The 20,208-nt window shown below is 40.1% G+C and overlaps 1 protein-coding gene across 6 annotated transcripts in view; it reads left to right on the plus strand.

The window, feature by feature from the left end:
* The window catches only part of acacb (acetyl-CoA carboxylase beta), a 98,549-nt gene that overhangs the window by 8,538 nt on the left and 69,803 nt on the right, over positions 1-20,208 (plus strand). For all 6 annotated transcript variants that reach the window (XR_007957709.1, XR_007957710.1, XM_052032564.1 and 3 more), the window contains 7 exons: positions 5,014-5,146; positions 6,083-6,221; positions 6,358-6,467; positions 7,524-7,605; positions 8,091-8,189; positions 9,277-9,386; positions 18,116-18,226. Coding sequence is in view for 4 of the 6 variants with exons in the window: in XM_052032562.1 (XP_051888522.1) it covers positions 5,014-5,146; positions 6,083-6,221; positions 6,358-6,467; positions 7,524-7,605; positions 8,091-8,189; positions 9,277-9,386; positions 18,116-18,226 (784 nt within the window). In the remaining 2 variants the exon portion in view is untranslated. The remainder of the gene's footprint in view (positions 1-5,013; positions 5,147-6,082; positions 6,222-6,357; positions 6,468-7,523; positions 7,606-8,090; positions 8,190-9,276; positions 9,387-18,115; positions 18,227-20,208) is intronic.

Here is a 20,208-nt window from a genome sequence, read left to right on the forward strand (position 1 = left end):
CTGACTATCCCTAATCAGCCCTTGGCTATCCAAATACTTGTATATCCTATCTCTCAGAACACCTTCCAATAATTTACTCACTACTGATGTCAGGCTCACAGGCCTGTAATTACCTGGTTTACTTTTAGATCCTTTTTTAAACAATGGAACTACATGAGCTACCCTCCAGTCCTTCGAGAGTGTTTGATTAGGCTTCTGTAAATTGCCTTGAGATATTTTTGAAGTTAAAGACTATATAAATATAAGTTCTTCATGTAAGAAACATTTCAGCAACTATGTTTGGGGTAAAAGGATAACTAATAATGCTGTTATCCTTCAGATACACTGTAATGGATTTTGAGTGACTTGTAAGATCAAATTATGTGCTTGTTACTGATAAACTTACTGAGCAATTTTCATGGCCAGTGCTCTTTTAATGTTCAGTGTTCTCTAACATGATCTATTAGCCATGGGAATTTGTATTTTCATTAATAGTCTGTACTTGCTACCTAATTGTGAAATATTTTAGGGTAGTCCATTATGCTGAAAAATCAACATGAGTAAATAGTATTGAATTACAGTAGCAAGCTTACTGCCAGATGATTTGCTTTAGAACTTGCTTTAATACTTCAATTGCCCTCAGTTTTGTTATTGTTTCATTATGCCCGGGGAAAAAGGAAATTATAAAAGTAGTGCTGATAATGCCAAGATAGCAAACAAACTTTAATGTTAATCTTGCAGATAAGGTGCCTTGTTTGCTGGTCTCCCCATGGGGGTCATTGGAATGCTGTAGTCTTTTTGGAAATCATTAGGATGGCATAGTTGCCCTCATATAAAGATGATATTTCATTGAGTACTGTTCCAAGGACCAAAACAGATTAATGAAGTTGCACCAATTTCAGATCAGAGAAAATGATTGTTATTATCAACAGCCAATGAATAGAAGAGAATAATTATCTCAGGAACTAAATGTTGGAAAATTCCTATTACTTTTAGCACACTGTGTAGACATCGGAGAGTGCTCAAGCAGCCTCCACTCACTTCTGAAGGTGCCTGGTCAAGTTTGTTGATGTCAGCAGAATATCCCTTAAAAAGCAAAAAAGAGCAACGTGTTCGTAGTTCAACTGGCCTTCGACATTGGTGTGGAGCCTTCTGCTCCAACTTATGTTTTCGTGGAAAATTTATGCAATTTGGTGCGTGCTGGATAAGAGGAAACATAAACCAATCGTATTTGAATCGTGCAGAGAAGTGACCAGTCCAATATTGCACCTGCTGCTGCTTCATCCCAAAATGATCTGGCGTGAGACCTGCTCTAGGTAAACTTGAAATCAGATCATGTAGCGTCTAAAAAACTCCATTACAAAATCTAATTTCTTATGTAAAGGGCTGGCAAAGGAATATAGATCAGGGATTTAGTGACCAAAAAAATGCTGATGGAAACTGTAAGTTTATTCATTTTTTTATGAAATTGAAAAGCAGTATCAATTATATCATGGAAGTCCATTGAGCATCACTAGTCAGAGAGACCTGGGTGGTTTTGCAGAAGAAGCACAAAGTTAGTGTTCATATCAAACAATTAATTAGGGAGATGAGTTAAATGCTGGTTTCTGCTGAAAGAAGGAAGGTGTACAAAAATTAGTGCCACCTTTCTATAACTTTACAGCTTTGATTAAGTCACACTGGGAGTACTGTGCATGGTTTTAGTCTTCTTCTTTAAGGAGGAATATATTTGGAAGAAGTCCACTGAAGTCACCTTAGACTGAATGAGGGGTTTGTCTAATGTGGAAAGATTGAATAGTACACATCTTTGCTCTCTGGAGTTTAGAGTGAAAGATGAACTCGTATAGCATTTTGAAAGGGGTTGAAGGGTAAATGAGGATGTTTTGCCTGGTGGGGAAACTAGAACCAGAATGCATAGTCTCAGATAAGAAGGTCAGCCATCTAAGACTGAGATAAGGAACTTCTTCTCAGAGAATCTTTGGAATTCTCAATGGGAATTAGGCAGGGAAATGCAGTTGAGACCAAACCCAAATCAGTCAAGGTCTCATTAAAGGCCATAGCAGGCTTGAGGAGCCATGCATTCTTGTGCAGCATGCCAAGTCTTGTACCAGTTATAATACCAATTCTCACTTTTCCACCATTGACTTCATTTCCTTTGTTTCAAAGATTGAGACCATCATGCTCCCTCTCTACTTTTTCTCTCTCTTCCCCCTGTAGTGTTAAAGGTGTGCTGAGGGGAAATGACAAAATCAACAGCAAAGTAAGTTAAGGTGGGAACGTTTATAACTGAGATAAATTTGGATAAGAGGAAAACAGCATATTTGTCAAGTCTCTGGCACTAACATAGGTTTTGTTTTGGAACACGACATACTACTCAACTACTCACTGCTAATATGATGAAAATATTGTCATTTTAGCCTCCTTGAAATTGATTTGTATTTTAAACACATTCTGCAACGGAACCAAATATTTTTGGAAACGTATAACAAGGCAAATATCTGGTGCACTAAAGAATCTGATTGGTTGAAAGATATTCAGTTCTCTGTTCCATCTTAGAGTCATAGAGCCAGCTTAAGCCAGTTAATGTGTCCAATGCTCAACATTCCTTACAACACTTGCCTGATTTTACTCACTGAAAAAACAAAGATGATATTTTTTTAATGACATTACTCCAAACAAATGTGCATTAAAATTTGTTTTTGTCTGGATTATATACAGTGCCTGATTGTTCATGGTTGTGTAGCTTTTCAGGGTTGTATCTTTTGATATTGAGACTTTGAACCAACAGTTTATGATAGCAGAGATTAGCCCTGTTTCTGACAAAAGGTCATCAACCTGAAATGTTAACTCTATTCCCTTCTGCTCACATATTGCCTGACTTGCTGAGTATCTCCAGAGTTCTCTATGTTTCTCACTTATTGGTTTACTTAAAAAAAACACTTAGCTGAAATTCTTAGGGAAAAGAGCCGTCTCTACTCACTTGAGCTAAAGGGAGGGCTTGTGCGCTGCACTGAATGTTGGTAACCAGGAGAGCTGCTTGGGTGTCTAGAGATGTGCTTAACTCTATGGCACGGTAGTGTAGCAGTTAGTGTAACGCTTTACAGTGCCAGTGACCTGGGTTCAAATCCGGCCACTGTCTGTAAGGAGTTTGTACATTCTCCCCGTGTCTGTGTGAGTTTCCTCCGGGTGCTCCGGTTTCCTCCCACGTTCCCAAAGACGTACAGGTTAGGAAGTTGTGGGCATGCTATGTTGGCGCTGGAAGCATGGCGACACCTGTGGGCTGCCCCCAGAACACTACGCAAAAAAAGATGTATTTCACTGTGTGTTTCGATGTATATATGACTAATAAAGATATCTTATCTGATGTGACCTGCCACAACAGATGAAGGGAAAAATAGGGAAGCAGTGGAATTTTCAGATGTCATTAGATATAGAACAGCTCACCATTGCTCTTGAGCCTCTGGCTATGTACCTTCCTTGTCCCTTCTGCCACTGAGCTGCTTTTCATATCTCACATTGTCACCATTAGACTTAACCACGCCAATGCCCTTTTTGATGCCCTCTATTAGTCTTTACTTTGTGGACACTTGTTCGTTATAAATTCTTCTACACCAAGCGGTGTTCTTTAGTTATCCCTTTTTTGCTAACCTGTGTTTTAGGTCCTTCAGTATCTCTAATTAAACTTTCATTTGCTATATTTATATTCTCTTCCCATTATCATACCTTGGTTAGGTCATGAAGATTGTGAGTTTAAGGCAGCTTAGATTCAGATTTAAAGTTTCAGGATTACTCTTGTTTCACCTAACCTGGATTAAAATTACCCATATGTTTCTCTGACAATGCAGTCCTGAGAATCATTTCTCCTTTTATGTACTACAGTCAGTCGAGCTTTCAGCTGTCTAACCTCATTCTTGTATACTTTTCCAATATCGTCTCTCTGCCTTTCAAGATGCACTTGAAAACCTATCTCTTTAGATAAGCTTTTAGTTGCTCCTTTCTTTTGGCTTGGTTTTAATTCATTTTGGATGTAAATCTGCACTGTTTTCCCACATGGAATCTTTGTTAATATAAAAACCAGCCTGGGCCATTGTCCTTGCACCCCACATTGATGGGAAACTGAACCTCATCTAACCTCTGAACAATGCAAAACATACCCTTATTTTCAATCAGTACCCCAGCACAAACACAACAGTAAATGTCTCCCTGCCAGCTATGAAGTAGTTTGATATAGATGATTCCAACTCTTCCATCCCACTAGAAGCACTCCCATGAGCTGCACTGCTCCCACATCATTCTGTAACTCCCTCCACCTTCCTCCATACACTTGTTTCTCAATATATTTCAAAATGCTAAAAAAAGTTCCAAAGACGACTTAAATAAAATAACATTTCTTTTGTAGGTGGAAGAGTTGCCCCAAATAAATAAATTTTGCTGCACCAATGTTAAGTTGTCCTTCTAGAAATTTCTGAAGCCACAATCTGCAAAACATTCACTTTTGTTTAACATCCTTTTCCATAATACAAATGATGAAATATTGAGAACAGCTTTAGCTCAAATCATGACAAATTAATATCTCACTGCACTTTATTTATCACTGTGAGTTATGCAGCACAGAAAAATTGAACTGGAGAAAGTATTCGCAAAATGATCAAAAATTCTGAAGCTGAAGCAAGCATGGTCTTATTCAAAGCATTTTAGTGATTTTTCTCTTTCACACCTTATATTTTGGCTTATTAAATCTTTCTATAGGAAATGTATTTATTAATTTGAAGGTATCCATCAGCTTTCTGACTTTTGTTGGTTGGCATGTATGATATTGCCTTATTAGTGAGGAACAAACAACCTTTAGTATACAAGAATCTTTGAAAGGAATCCAAAACTTCTGCTGGGATTTGAGGGGTGTGGTGAGGTGCAGGGTGTTTGGGGTGGGTGAGGGTTTGTAGAGGGTAGGCACACACCAAAGGTCTAATGGTGAGAACAATGACTACACTTTTAATGACTACATCTTAAATGCAAGATTTTTGTCTGTTCCAGGCCGAGTATGTCAGGTTTACATCTAACAAAGAAGGGCAGGGAGGAGCAAAGGCTGGATCTTCATCGGGATTTTACCGTGGCCTCTCCTGCTGAGTTTGTCACCCGGTTTGGAGGGAATCGAATTATTGAAAAGGTATGAATTGCATCCAGTTTGTGAAACTGAATTGATTGGTCATGCGGAATATCCTTAAAAGTGAGTTAGATAGGAGGCTACATAAACTAGGATTAGATGTATTTCCCTCCAAAACATCCAGGCAGAGATTGAAGAGGAATATTTTTAATTTCATTCAGCCATAGAGATAGGAATGCATATATGGAAGAGAGAACATGAAAGGGTGTGAGGAAACATGAGGGAATGAGAAAAACAGTTAAAAGTATAATATTTATTGGCTTTTCCATCCATTCATCAGATCTTTCAATTCACTTAATTCATTCGTGTACGTACAACTAGTTGCTGCTTTGAGCCTATCTGTATTATCCACTTTAGTAGGCATTCAGGTTAACTTGGGTTGAAAATATTCTTTCCCTATTCCATCTTATTAGTTTCAAGATGTTCACTTGTATCCCCCAATATGTGAACCATTTTCAATGTCAACAGCAGCCAGTTTACTTCAGAGGTACAAATTGATCCATTTTGAAAATTTTGAAAGAGGTCAATTTCATTTACTTTTCTTCAGAACCTACATACCCATGATTATGAAGGTATAAACATCACAGCACCAAAGAACTAAGTTACTTTGGCTTGTCAGTTCAGAAGAGTGTACAGAAGTGCAAGATTAGCAGGAGGTGAAACAATATTTTCTTAAATCCTGTTGTCCAACATTCAGAGCTCCTTTAACGATCACCAAATTTGCTCTTTCTTTTATATTAAGAAACTATTTTCATTCTGGATAGTCGTCAGGAGAAGAAACCATCTTCTAGCTCAAGGCTGCTAGGATCACTTGTAATTTCAACGCGTTGGACCATATCGTTTCCAAGTTAACTAGAAAGTAAATATATCACTTTTTGAAGAGTGTGGGAGCTTGCACTGTTCTTACGCTGTTTAACTTGTAATATTATCCTTTGCCAGGTTCTAATTGCCAACAATGGCATTGCAGCTGTCAAATGTATGAGATCCATCCGTAGATGGTCCTATGAAATGTTTCGGAATGAGAAAGCAATTCGGTTTGTAGTTATGGTAACTCCCGAAGATCTGAAGGCCAATGCAGGTTTGCAACATGCAAGATCCTTTGTGTAAAATTTGTAATTGGTGTTCTTGAATTAAATCTGTCACCACAAAGCTCTTTTATTTTTAGACATCTACAGATTATGAGACTTTATTGCTGTGTCATTCTGTCCACTTAGAATACATCAAAATGGCAGATCACTATGTTCCCGTAACTGGAGGACCCAACAACAACAATTATGCGAATGTGGAATTGATTGTAGACATTGCCAAAAGAATTCCAGTGCAGGTAAATTATACTGTTGCAGAACTTGGAACAGAATGGGATTAACTATGAAAACAGACTTGGAATTTTTGAAATATTAATGATCTTTCATTGTTTTTATTTTTGTTGGAATTTTCTTTTTTTCTTTTCTATGTTCATAACTCCCTCCATTCCAGAAAATTAATGAAATGTTCAAGTTTTCAAATGGGATACATGCATGCAAATGTTCCCAGTCTCTTTAAGCCTTTCTCCATTATTATTTCAATATTGTAATGGACGAGTTTCCGTTTTTTGAATTACACAATGAAACAGAATTGCTCCAGTGTCATTAATCAAAGGTGCCTCCACCATTTTAAGATTGATGTTGTACATAACATATATAAGCAAAACAATATGAACTCTAAGCTTATTATGTGTGCTGCTATTGCCAAACAAGTGCCACTTAGCTCTCATTCTTATCCCACGTGTCTTTGTGTGCTCAGCTATTTCCAGATATATTTTATTCAACTTGCAACTGAGTACATGATTTGTTCACAGTTACCATATACTGCCTAAAAGATGTCCATTGGCATTGTCATTCCAATTTCCTCTATCTTGTTAACAGTTTCAGAAATTAAAGGTGGATGAGTTATCAGATGAGGCTTCAGTTTCATCTGGTAACTTGCCTTTACATAATCACTTCAAACTAAACATAGATTTTAAACAGTTCAAACATAACAGTTCAGAGAAAGGAAACTTCATCTTGACTTGAAAATTGATTGGAGTGAATACTGAATTTTAAGAATTATGTTTGGCTGTTCTAAATACAATTAAGCTCAGAAGGCAGGTCATAATAATTGAAGCAGATGGGAAAATGAATGAAGACCAAGAAAGGAACAAAGGGAAGTGTAAATATTTAACAGCCATTAATGTGAAGCCCGAATCATGTATAACTGGGTTGGGAAAGTCATTTTATTGGAACTTCCCACCTATATTTGGATGTATTAATTTAAAGTCTCTTTAGGAGTATTACCACAGAGAAAATCATCCGAGCTCTATATTTCAACATGTTATGATATTAGCACTTTCATGTTCTGCTAGGCCGTGTGGGCTGGCTGGGGACATGCTTCGGAGAACCCCAAACTTCCAGAGCTCCTTCAGAAATACAACATTGCATTTTTAGGTAAGATGTTTTTCAGTAAAAGAAAGCACTGAAACATTGAATTTTATTCTGGTATCAATCCCATGATAATCTAAAGTTGCTATTGACTGAAGTTGTTCTAGATTTACACATACTGCAATTTCTGCCATAATAAAGGATGAGATGAAGGAAAATGAAAGGATGTTCATGTGCTTTACAATAAAATTAGATAAGTTGTTGACACGACATATTACTGTTCCATAAGTTATGTCTGATTCTAATAGCAATCACTCCATTTTGTGCTCCAATCTACCAATTATAAATTTATTCCAAAGTTTTAGTAAAGCAGAGTACTGCATGTGTGTTGAGCTAATGTGACTGAATTTCAACAGCATGGTACAATGCCCAGCTACCACCATCTCGCAACTGACTGATGATGAATTCCTGTTCTGTTGTGCTCAGTAGGAAATGTGTTCTGTTTTCTCACTCTTGTCTCCAATTGTTTTTGTCGATTTTATTTCATGTAGGTCCTTCGAGCCAAGCTATGTGGTCATTAGGAGATAAAGTAGCCTCTACCATTGTAGCACAGACTGCAGGGATACCAACATTGCCTTGGAGTGGAAATGGTAAGGCAATGAGTCGCATTTATAGAGTCACAGAGAGTCATGCAGAAATATAGCACAAAGACAGGCCCTTCAGCCCACCAAGTCAGCCCTTACCTTCAAGCACTCTTCTACACTAATCCTACACTAGTGCCGATTTATTCACCCCCATTCCCATCTATTCCCTGAGAATCTACCACTCCCCTACACAATTTATAATGACCAATTAACCTACTAACTTATGCATCTTTGGGATATGGGAGGACTCTGGAGCACCCAGGGCAAAACAACTCAGTCATAAGGAGAATAGACAAACTTTACATGGGAAGCACCTGAGATCAGTATCAAAGCCGGGTCACAGGATGAGGGAGCAAAGGAACAATTCCTGGAACTCAAGGTTTTAGGCTTGAGAGACACCTTATACTGAGACTAGGCTACATATAGACCTGGAATTCCTGAGAGCAGCAGGAGTCAACTGCATGGGAAACACTAGTGTTCAGGGTGCTTTAAATGAGTGTCATATCTACTACCTACAAGAGCAAAAAGCCTCATTTCTCTTCTGGCATGGATACTTCGCAACTATATTCTGTTTTTTTTTAACCATTATTCCATAATACAAAGAACATTCACTTCTTACCTTCCATTTTAGGCTAAGGAGGAGACATTATCCAATAAAGGTGGTGTTGTGGACAAATTTTTAGGTAACCTGCTTGCAGGTGCCTCTGAACTTGACTGACACTGATCTTGCTATTGCTTCTTTACTTGGGAGTTATATACGGGCAGGCACGGTAGTGTAGCGGTTAGCGTAACGCTGTTACAGTGCCAGCGACCCAGGTTCAATTCTGGCCGCTGTCTGTAAGGAGTTTGTATGTTCTCCCCGTGTCTGCATGGGTTTCCTCCAGGTGCCGTGGTTTCCTCCCACATTCCAAAGATGTATGGGTTAGGAAGTTGTGGGCATGCTATGTTGGTGCTGGAAGCTTGGCAACACTTGCAGGCTGCCCCAAGAACATTCTACGCAAAAAAAGATGCATTTCACTGTGTGTTTCAATGTACATGTGACTAATAAAGATATCTTATCTTATCTTATATGTTATGTCCTATCATAATCCAGGTCTGATTCTGGAATGGACAGAGGAAGATCAGAGATTGAAGAGGATTGTCAGTGTTCCTAAGGAACTGTACATGAGTGGGTGTGTGAGAGATGCCACTGAAGGTTTAGAGGTACAAATTATTATACCTGTGATAAAACAAGATATAAGTTATTGCTAACTCAGTTGTAGAATATAAGCCAATTCATGCATTTCTTCAGTCAGTGAATTTCTGTTCCATGGAAGTAGTTTGCCATAAAGGGACAGAAACAAAAGGAATTGAATAACGATACTAGTAAATAACTGATGAAAGCAATTTTGGAACCAAGTCCACCCTTTCTAATCAGGTGAAGGTGGCTGCTATGGGAGATAGTGAAAATCTTAGGAAAATGATAAATTAGCTGGTAGAACACAGAACATAGAACAGTACACACAAGAACAGGCCCTTCAGCCCACGATGTTGTGCCGAACTAATTAAACCAAACTAATCCCTTCCACCCACACAATGTCCATATCCCTCCATTCTCTGCACATTCATATGCCTATCTAAGAGTCTCTTGAATGCCTCTATCATATTTGCCTCCACCACCACCCTGGGCAGCACATTCCAGGCACCCACCACTCTCTGTGTAAAAAAACTTGCTCCACACATCTCCTTTGAACTTTGAACCCCCGTTACCTTAAATGCATGCCCTCTAGTATTAGACATTTCGACCCTGGGTAAAAGATACCGGCTGTCTACTCCATCTATGCCTCTCGTAATCTTATAAACCTCAATCAGATCTCCCCTCGGCCTCTGCCGTTCCAGAGAAAACAACCCAAGTTTGTCCAAATTCTCCTTATAGTACATGCCCTCTAATCCATGCAGCATCCTGGTAAACCTCTTCTGCACCCTCTCCAGAGCCTCCACATCCTTCCTATAATGGGGTGACCAGAATTGAATACAATACTCCAGATGTGGCCTAACTAGAGTTTTATAAAGCTGCAACGTAACTTCCCGACTCTTGCACTCAGTGCTCGACTAATAAGGGCAAGCATGCCACACGTCTTCCTTACCATTCTATCAACCTGTGCATCCACTTTCAGGGAGCTATGGACTTGGACCCCAAGATCCCTCTGTACATCAACATTGTTACATTAACAGTGTACTGTCCCTTTACATTTGATTTCCCAAACTGCAGCATCTCACATATGGCCAGATTAAATTCCATCTGCCATTTCTCCGCCCATATCTGCCACTGATCTACATCCCACTGTATCCTTTGGCAATCTTCTTCACTATCCACAACACCACCAATCTTTGTATCATCTGCAAACTTACTAACCCACCCAAGTACTTTTTCATCCAGGTCATTTATATCACAAACAGCAGAGATCCCAGTATGGATCCCTGCGGGACACCACTAGTCACAGACCTCCAGCCAGAATAAGTTCCATCGACCACTACCCTCTGTCTTTTATGGACAAGCCAATACTGAATCCAAAATGACCAATTTACCATGGATCCCATGCATCTTAATCTTGTGGATGAGCCTCCCATAAGGGACCTTGTCAAATGCCTTACTGAAGTCCATGTAGACAACATCCACAGCTCTTCCTTCATCAATCACTTTCATCACCTTCTCAAAAAGCTCAATCAAGTTACTAAGACACGATTTGACCTGCACAGAGCCATGCTGACTGTCCCAAATTAGGCCATGGTTTTCCAAATGCTCATAAATCCTATCCCTAAGAATCCTCTCCAGTAGCCTCCCTACCACTGACTTGATATGTACTGTTCTATAGTTTTCAGAATTATCCCCATTTCCCTTCTTGAATAATGCAACAGCATTAGCTACTCACCAGTCCTCCAGAACCTCACCTATGACTGGAGAGGACATGAGGATCTTGGGCAAGGCCCCAGAAATCTCATCTCTTGCCTCTCTCAATAACCTGGGGTATATCCCATCCGGCCCTGGGGACTTATCCACCTTAACCTTCTTTAAGAGACCCGATACTACCTCCTTCTTTATCTCAAAATGCCCTTGCATATTAACACTGATCTCCCGATCGTCCACGTCCTTCTCCCTGGTAAATATTGATGCAAAGTATTCATTTAGGACCTCACCCGCATCCTTCACACCCAAGCACATGTTCCCTCCTTTATCCTTGAGTGGTCCTACCCTCTCCCTCGTTATCCTCTTGTTCTTGATGTATGCATAGAATACTTCAGGATTCTCTTTAATCCTACTTGCCAAGGACTTTTCATGGCCCCTCCTGGCTCTCCTAATTCCCTTCTTGAGTTCTTTTCTAGTTTCTTTATAAAACTTAAGGGCTCTGTTTGATTTTAGCTTCCTATACCTTACATACACTTCCTTTTTCTTCTTGACTAAATTCACCACCTCTCTCGACATCCAAGGTTTCCTTACCTTCCCTTCTTTGTCCTTCCTTCTTACCGGAACAAACCTGTCCTGTACTCTGTTCATTTGGTCTTTAAAAACACCCTCCACATGTCAGATGTGGACGTGCCCAAAAATAGCTGTTCCCAATTAACTCTTCCTAGTTCCTGCCTAATAATTTGCCCTGCTCCAATTTAATACTCTCCCACAAGGTTCATACTTATCTATAGCTATCTGAAAACTTAAGGAGTTGTAGTCATGTTTCCTAACTGTTTTCCCACTCATTTCCCAACAGCAGATCAAATATGGCCCCTCCTCTTGTTGGACTATCTACATACCGATTTAAGAAACACTCCTGGATGCATCTAACAAATTCTGCCCCGTCTAAACCTCTTGCAGTGAGGAAGTCCCAGTCTATATCAAGGAAGTTGAAGTCACCCACAACAACAACGCTATTGTTTTTACATCTTTCCCTAATCTGCCTGCATATCTGCTCCTCAATGTCCTGGTGGCTATTGGGGAGTCTGTAATATAATCCCATCAGAGTGATTGCACCTTTCTTATTTTTGAGTTCTACCCATATAGACTCAGTGGATGGGTCCTCCATTATGTCCCCTCTGAGTGCAGCTGTGATATTGTCCCTGATTAATAGTGCAAATTCCCCCCCCCCTCCCTTTTACTTCCTCCTCTATCTTTTCTAAAACATTGAGATCCTGGAACATTAAGCATCCAGTCCTCTTCCTTTCTCAACCAAGTCTCTGTAATGGCCACGATATCATAGTTCCATTTACTGATCCATGCTCTAAGTTCATCACCCTTACCCCCAATACTCATACATTAAAATAAACACACTTCAACCTGTCTGTCCCATCATGTTTATTATCTTGCTCCTGCCTGTTCTTCCCTGCAGACTTACTGGCCATGCAGACTTACCGGCCATGCAGACTTACCTTCCTCTCAATCCTTCCACTTTCTGACCTGGTGCTCTGGTTCCCATCTGCCTGCCAAACTAGTTTAAACCCTCCTGAGTAGCACTAGCAAACCTCCCAGCCAGGATATTGGTTCCCCTCCAGTTAAGGCAACCTATCCCTCTTGTACAGATCAGCCCTGCCCCAGAAGAGGTTCCAGTGATCCAATAACCTGAAACCCTGCCCCCTACACCAGTGATAGGTGAATAAAATTCATCTGTTCTATTCCTGCCCTGACTAATACATGGCACTGGCAGTAATCCTGGTAGTTTATACCAAATTTCCCCTGCAATTGCTCCAACAAATAACTTTCCTGTTAAATGGAAGACTTTGAGCTGGATTCACAACAATAATTTCTGCTTGCACTGTTTGTTACTAGGTGCAACATTAAGTGTTCTTGTCCTACATCAAGTGCAGAATGTATTGGAAAGAGATCAAAGCTTCTCTTATTCTGCCTGGGCAACATATATGAGCTTTGCATGTTTATGGATATTGTATGTTTTTTTCCCTCTAATTGAGACTTTTGAAGTAGATATTTTTTTCCCCTTTAACCTTGATTTATCCTCGTTAGGAAATACATAAAGGAAGCACATTATAATTAAGTTGATGTGGAAATGAACCCTTGAACCTGCTCTGTCAGCTTTGACACTAGGCCAGCCTTGCTCTTAGTTATGCTGGCCATCAAGGTTGTTAGGATCATTAAAAAGAACATAGAACAGTACAGCACAGGAACAGGCCCTTCAGCCCCTGATGCCAGTTTAAAGTGTATATCTGCCTGCACATGGTCCATATTCCTCCATTCCTTGTCCGTACGTGTTCCTGTCTAAATGCCTCTTAAACGTTGCTGTCATATCTGCTTCTATCACCTCCCCTGGCAGCACGTTCTAGGCATTTACCACTGTGTAAAAAAGCTTCCCTCATAAATCTACTTTAAACTTTCCCCCTCTCACCTTAAACCTATGCCCTCTGTCAAATTCTCAGCTTGTTCTGGGGAAATCATAAAATGTGAATCTGATCAGCAGGTTTGGGGCTTCCATGACTGACAAGAAGTCCCAGACTTGCTTCCACTTAAATGGGTATATGTCGTCAGTTCCAAATAGCATTTACCAGCAAGTTGTGAACCAATCAGTACTGTTTTAATAGCTTAAGTATCTCCTTATGTCCATTGATATTCAAGCCATATGAACTCACAAAAATAGAAGAAATTTAAATACCCATAGCAGATTCACTGCACATGTAACAGTGTTTCAGAGATGGCTACCCCAAAGATTGGGATGAAAATGGGAGCAACAGTCTGAAACTATAATGGTGAACCAAGGTCTGGTAAAGGTTTAAGTTAAGCACACTTTTTATTCTTCATTGCATAAGGAAGCTCGGGGTAGAATTATAAACTTACTCTTATTAAATCTGATCAGAGCTCATGTTAGTTATCAGTTGACAGGAATTCCATTGTCTTTGTAATGAAGTCAAAAATCATAGGAATTTACAACAGGAGGCTATTTAGTCCATCACATCCTGACTGATTTAAAAAAAGCAATTGAGACTTCTACATTTCCTTTCTGCCCTCTACTGAATCAATGAACTTTGAAGTAATCTTTCATTCTCTGCAATCTACATTCCTGCCAGTTAGTAGAAGTGATTAATATCAGCCCCATAGAATTGGCATTCGTACAATTGGATATGTCGATCTATGTTTTTCTTTTATCTCTGCTCTTAAACTTATTGTCTTTATCATATTGGCACTTCGATCTGCAGCATTGATTGAAGCATATTTTGTGTTTTGCATTGTCATTATGGAATGTTGTGGAAGTGGTTGAATGTTCTTCAACACAAGGTAAATGGATAGACAAAGGGGATATCCATCATCATTAAATGATGTGGCTCCAAGAATTTTTCTGGAAAGGCGATGATGAGTGAATTAGTGGAATCACTGAGCAGAGAACTGATTCTTCACATCTCCTGCTGCAAGGCATACAGGGGAAACTGACCACTGCTGCAGATCTCCAAGTGCTCTTCTGTTAAATTTTAGTTGCAATAGTGAAGTTGCTTTGCTGGTCAGAACTGGTAAACAGTATCAGATACCTATCTAATGTAGCTCTTTTAGGGTGATGCAGCTAATGATCTCTATAGAAGCCAGGGCTAAAGAAGAAAGTGTGTTAATAGCCACTGGCAAATGATGTTCCTTTGGTCATGCAGGAAGCTGGCTCTCATGCTGAAGGTTCCATATGGGGACATTAGAGACAAACTGCAACCTATTGCAGAGAGAACTGGGACCAAGAGTAAAGTTTTTTTCCCCCTTTGGTATGGAACATTAGGCCTCCTATGCCCTGGGCTTTGAAAGCTTAGCCCAACTATTTGTCAGAGTATTGAGAATTGTTTCTGCATGTTCTCAATGGTGGTCTCCTGGCTCCCAATACCTTGCTTCCAGATGCTAGACAGCTGTTGTTTCCTGTCAGCTTTGCTAGGGAGACTGATGACAAGGTACATGGGTTTAAATTTTTCTGTGGTTTTCCACAGTGGATTTGTTGATGAGTTTCCATCTTCCTTATGCTCTGCCAGCATGACTCTAGCCCTCAGTTTTGTTGATCCCTGTACTCAAATAAACTGCCTTTTTTTAATACTTTAACAGTTCTTTAGGAATGTGGTATTTTCTAGACGTATTCCTTTTCACCTTCTAACAGTAGGTTCATTTTAGGGCTGGCCCAAAAAGGGCCTAAACATAATTGAAGAAAATGAATTTTTTTTGTTCTAATTGTATTCTTTCTTGTATTTTGAATAAGTACTTTGTGTCAGTCTTCACTATGGAAGACACCAGCAACATGCCAGAAATTCGAGAGAGTCAGGGGACAGAAGTGAGTGTAGTTGCTATTACTAAGGAGAAGGTGCTTGGGAAACTGAAAGGTCTAAAGGTAGATAAGTCACCTGGACCAGATGGACTGCACCCCAGGGTTCTGAAAGAGGTAGCTGAAGAGATTGTGGCGGCATTAGTAGTGATCTTTCAAGAATCACTAGAGTCAGGAATGGTCCCAGAGGACTGGGAAATCACAAATGTCACTCCATTCTTTAAGAAGGGAGAGAGGCAAAAGACAGGAAATTATAGGCCAGTTAGTCTGACTTCAGTGGTTGGTAAGATGTTAGAGTCCATTATTAAGAATGAGGTTCCAGGGTGCTTGGAAGCTCATGATAAAACAGGCCAAAATCAGCATGGTTTCCTTAAGGGGAGATCTTGTCTGACAAATCTGTTGGAATTCTTTGAGGAAGTAACAGGCAGGATAGACAAAGGAGATCAATGGATGTTGTTTGCTTGGATTTTCAGAAGGCCTTTGACAAGGTGCTGCACATGAGGCTGCTAAACAAGATAGGAGCCCATGGTATTACAGGAAAGGTACTAGCATGATAGAAGATTGGCTGACTGGCAGAAGGCAAAGAGTGGGAATAAAGGGGTCCTCTCCTGGTTGGCTGCCAGTCACTACACAGGTGTTCCGCAGGGGTTGGTGTTGGGTCTGCTACATTTCACGTTGTATGTAATGACCTGGATGACAGAATTGATGGCTTTGTGGCCAAGTTTGGATACAAAGATAGGTGCAGGCGCAGTAATGTTGAGGACGCAGGGAGTCTGCAGGAGGACGCAGGGAGTCTGCAGAAGGACTTGGACAGGTTGGGAGAATGGCAGATGGAATACAGTGTAGGGAAGTGTATGGTCATGCACTTTGGTAGAAGGAATAAAGGTGTAGACTATTTTCTAAACAGGGAGCGAATTCAGAAATCGGAGGTGCAGAGAGTCTTGGGAGTCCTAGTGCAGGATTCCCTAAAGGTTAACCTGCAGGTTGAGTCGGTAGTAAGGAAAGTAAATGTAATGTTAGCATTCATTTTGAGAGGACTAGAATATAAAAGCAAGGATGTAATGCTGAGGCTTTATAAGGCATTGGTCAGACCTCATTTGGAGTATTGTGAGCAGTTTTGGGCCCCATATCTAAGGAAGGATGTACTGACATTGGAGAGGGTCCAGAGGAGGTTTACAAGAATGATCCCGGGAACGAAAGCATTAACATATGAGGAGCGTTTGATGGCTCTGGGCCTGTACTCTCTGGAGTTTAGAAGGATGAGGGGGGGATCTCGTTGAAACCTATCGAATATTGAAAGGCCTGGATAGAGTGGACATGGAGAGGATGTTTCCAGTAGTGGGAGAGTCTTGGACCAGAGGGCACAGACTCAGAATAGAAGGACGTCCCTTTAGAACAGAGATGAGGAGGAGTTTCTTTAGCCAGAGGGTGGTGAATCTGTGGAATTCATTGCCACAGACGGCTGTGGAGGCCAAGTCATTGGGTATATTTAAAGCGGAGGTTGATAGGTTCTTGACTAGTAAGGGCATCAAAGGTTACGGGTAGAAGGCAGGAGAATGGGGTTGAGAGGGAGAAGTAAATCAGTCATGATCAAATGGCAGAGCAGAGTCAAAGGACCAAATGGCCTAATTCTGCTTCTATGTCTTATGGTCTAAAAATTGTGTATAATTTATGTTTGATTTATGTTTTTCTTGTGAATACTGCTTATATGATGCTATGTGCCTGTGATGCTGCTGCAAGTAAGTTTTTCATTGCACCTGTGCATACATATACTTGTGCAGATGACAATAAATGACTTTGACTTTAACTTTAAAAGTAGGAGCAACAATAGTCCAGAGAGCCTGTTGACCCTGTTTTGCATTAAGACTATGGCTGATCTGATATTTGGCTTCACTGCAATCACAAATGTATTATGTGCATTTTATGATTCTGGCATTAAAGAGCATGACTAAAATGTGAAATATGTAATGCATATTACCATCTCTAGAGACTATCCTATTGGAGATGAAATGCAATCTTAGCTGAAACATATAAGATTCTGAGGAGGTTTAACCAATGAGTGTACTTCCTCTAGAACTAGGGTGCATAGGTTTAAGATAAAACGTCAGCTACTTAAAATTGAGATGAGGAAGAATTTCTTCTCTCAGAGTGCTATGATAATTTGAAGCATAAACTTGATTGAATTATTAATCCTTGGGCTGCCTTCAGATCTCACTTTGGGATCTTTCTGCAAGAAAGGTGTACAAGATGATAAGAGGCATAGATCAAGTGGACAGTCAGAGACTTTTTCCCAGGTCGACAATGGCTAACACGAGGGGACATAATTTTAAGGTGATTGGAGGAAGGTATAAGGGGGATGTCAGGGATAAGTTTTTTACACAGAGAGTGGTGGGTGTGTGGAATGCACTGCCAGCAGAGGTTGTGGGGGCAGATTCATAAGGGACATTTGAGAGACTCTTAGATAGACACATGAATGATAGAAAAATAGGGGGCTATGTGGGAGGGAAGGGTTAGATAGATATTAGAGCAGGATAAGATGTCGGCACAACATTGTGGGCCGAAGGGCCTGTACTGTGCTGTAGTGTTCTACGTTCTAACTGCAATTCTGTGTGCTGTGAAAATAAACGGCCTCCTTATTAAAGTTAAGCCCATCTTTCTAACGTTTATGTTTAGGTTGCAGAAAAGATTGGCTATCCAGTAATGATTAAAGCATCTGAAGGCGGTGGAGGAAAAGGGATTCGCAAGGTTGAGAGTGCAGATGACTTTCCCAACCTTTTCCGACAAGTGAGTTAGTCCTTGTACATGTTAATGTTGTATAACTTGTGTGTTGTAGTTGCTGTAAAGATTGTGGTTTTCTGTTTTGAATATGTAACCACATACTACCTGAAACACTGAAATAGGCAGAAATGAGAATTTAAGAAGGAATGCCATTCTGGAATTTAATGTTTTGACTGAAATGTCTCTTTAATCTTGCTGAGGGAGTTAAGTTTGAAGAGTTTGATGTGGTGCAGATATTATCACATTGGGATCATATACAAACCGGGCCTCTAATATTTCCATCTTGCTGTCAAGATTTATATCATTACATTCCAATTCTAGACAGATAAATGAAGTAGGTTGTCAAAACTCTGTCAATAAAAAACCTACATCCTTTAAAAGATTTTCCTGGTCAAATTATGGTGAAATATCTCTACCTCAGTCACAGCACAAATACCACTCTGATTGTTACCATCCTATCCATTTGGATGCAGACTTTAATATCTCAGTTATCTCTTTTCTTTCTTTGAAGGTGATGCAGGGATGTTGTTCCATTGTTCAACTCTCTTGTGTAATTTAACTTTTCTACTTGTGTAAGGCTAGATCAGTGCTTTGTAAAGTTGCTTAATTCATAGATAAAGGAAAAAGATTTGGCTTGTGTGTTAATAATATCCAGCTTTCAGTTCCTCCATTGTGTTTATGCTGCCAGCCTACTTTGTTGGTGCTTCATCTTGGATGACTGTTTTTCTTCATCTTAGTGCTGGGGAAATTGCATTAGAGACTGACTGTATGTTCATTTAACAAGTCCATTTCTCTCACTAATAAATGTCTTTGGGTGAGTTAGACTGTTTACAATTTCACTGTCTTGTTTGATGCTGAGCATTTCTGCTTCAGATACAATGTGCTGTCCACCATAAAACCTACTTACTTCTGCATCTGTAACATGACCCACATCTCAGCTCATCATTTTCTGGAACCTTCATTGCCATGTCACCTCCAAATGTCATTTCTATTCCTATCTGATTGTTTTCTTATTTCATTATCTCTATAAACTTCAGCTTAAGCAGTCTCTGCTGGTCAAATCCCGTAACCTTGTCTGCCGACTCATCAGCCATTCCACTATGTCCTCTATTGACTCCTGTTCTCCCAGCTCTCAAATTTAAAATTCACATCTTTTTTTTTCATATATCATTCCCTGCAGCCTTAACCCTTCTGCATCGTACCTGCTTCAGCTCTATCATTGGCAATTGTGCCTTTAGGTTGCCACCCACTGTTATGCCGAGTTTGCACTAATATTAGAGACACACTCCTGACAACTGGCAAAAGGCATATTTTATTCAAATTCTTAATTACTAAGACAAAGTACAGGCACTCACAGCTTGCACAGTATTCTACCTGTCATAAACACAGCATGATCAAACCCTCTCAGGTTTGTGGTTTCCCTTTGTTCCCTGATCCCTAGACCCGGGGTTCTTCCTCTCTGAGTGTTAGTCCTAGGTTCTCACACTGATCCCAGGTTCTCGTGTTGTTCCAGGTTCTCATGTTTGGTAAGGAGTTGAATCCTGTTTCCCAGACCCATTTGTCTCCTGCTCCTTCTGTTCTCCTCCAATAACACAGTACAACGTCAATATTCCAGTTAAAGTCCAACCCATTGTGTCCCGTTGCAGCTGGACTACTATTTGTTAGACCACCGCCTACATTTCCCACTTCACCGTATGGTATTCTAGTTATTGGTTCTGAGCCAATCAAGTATAGAAGAGCATGGAATGGATCACTCCTGAGAGTTTTCCCACATGGGTTTCATGACTAAGTCTCAGCAGATGGGTATTTCACTGTCTTAACCTAGACCCCTAGTTATCTCTTATTAACATAATAACAACTAGCTCTTCTGCCTGCTGTTGAGGCCTTGGATACCAAGGAAGATGTTTCAGAGTGGAGCCATTTTTTTCTTACCTCCCAATAACCAGATGGCTGATATCTAATTGCTTTCAATTTATTATGTCTATGAG

Source organism: Pristis pectinata, chromosome 17 (genome assembly GCF_009764475.1).
Source record: "Pristis pectinata isolate sPriPec2 chromosome 17, sPriPec2.1.pri, whole genome shotgun sequence".
Lineage (NCBI taxonomy): Eukaryota > Metazoa > Chordata > Chondrichthyes > Rhinopristiformes > Pristidae > Pristis > Pristis pectinata.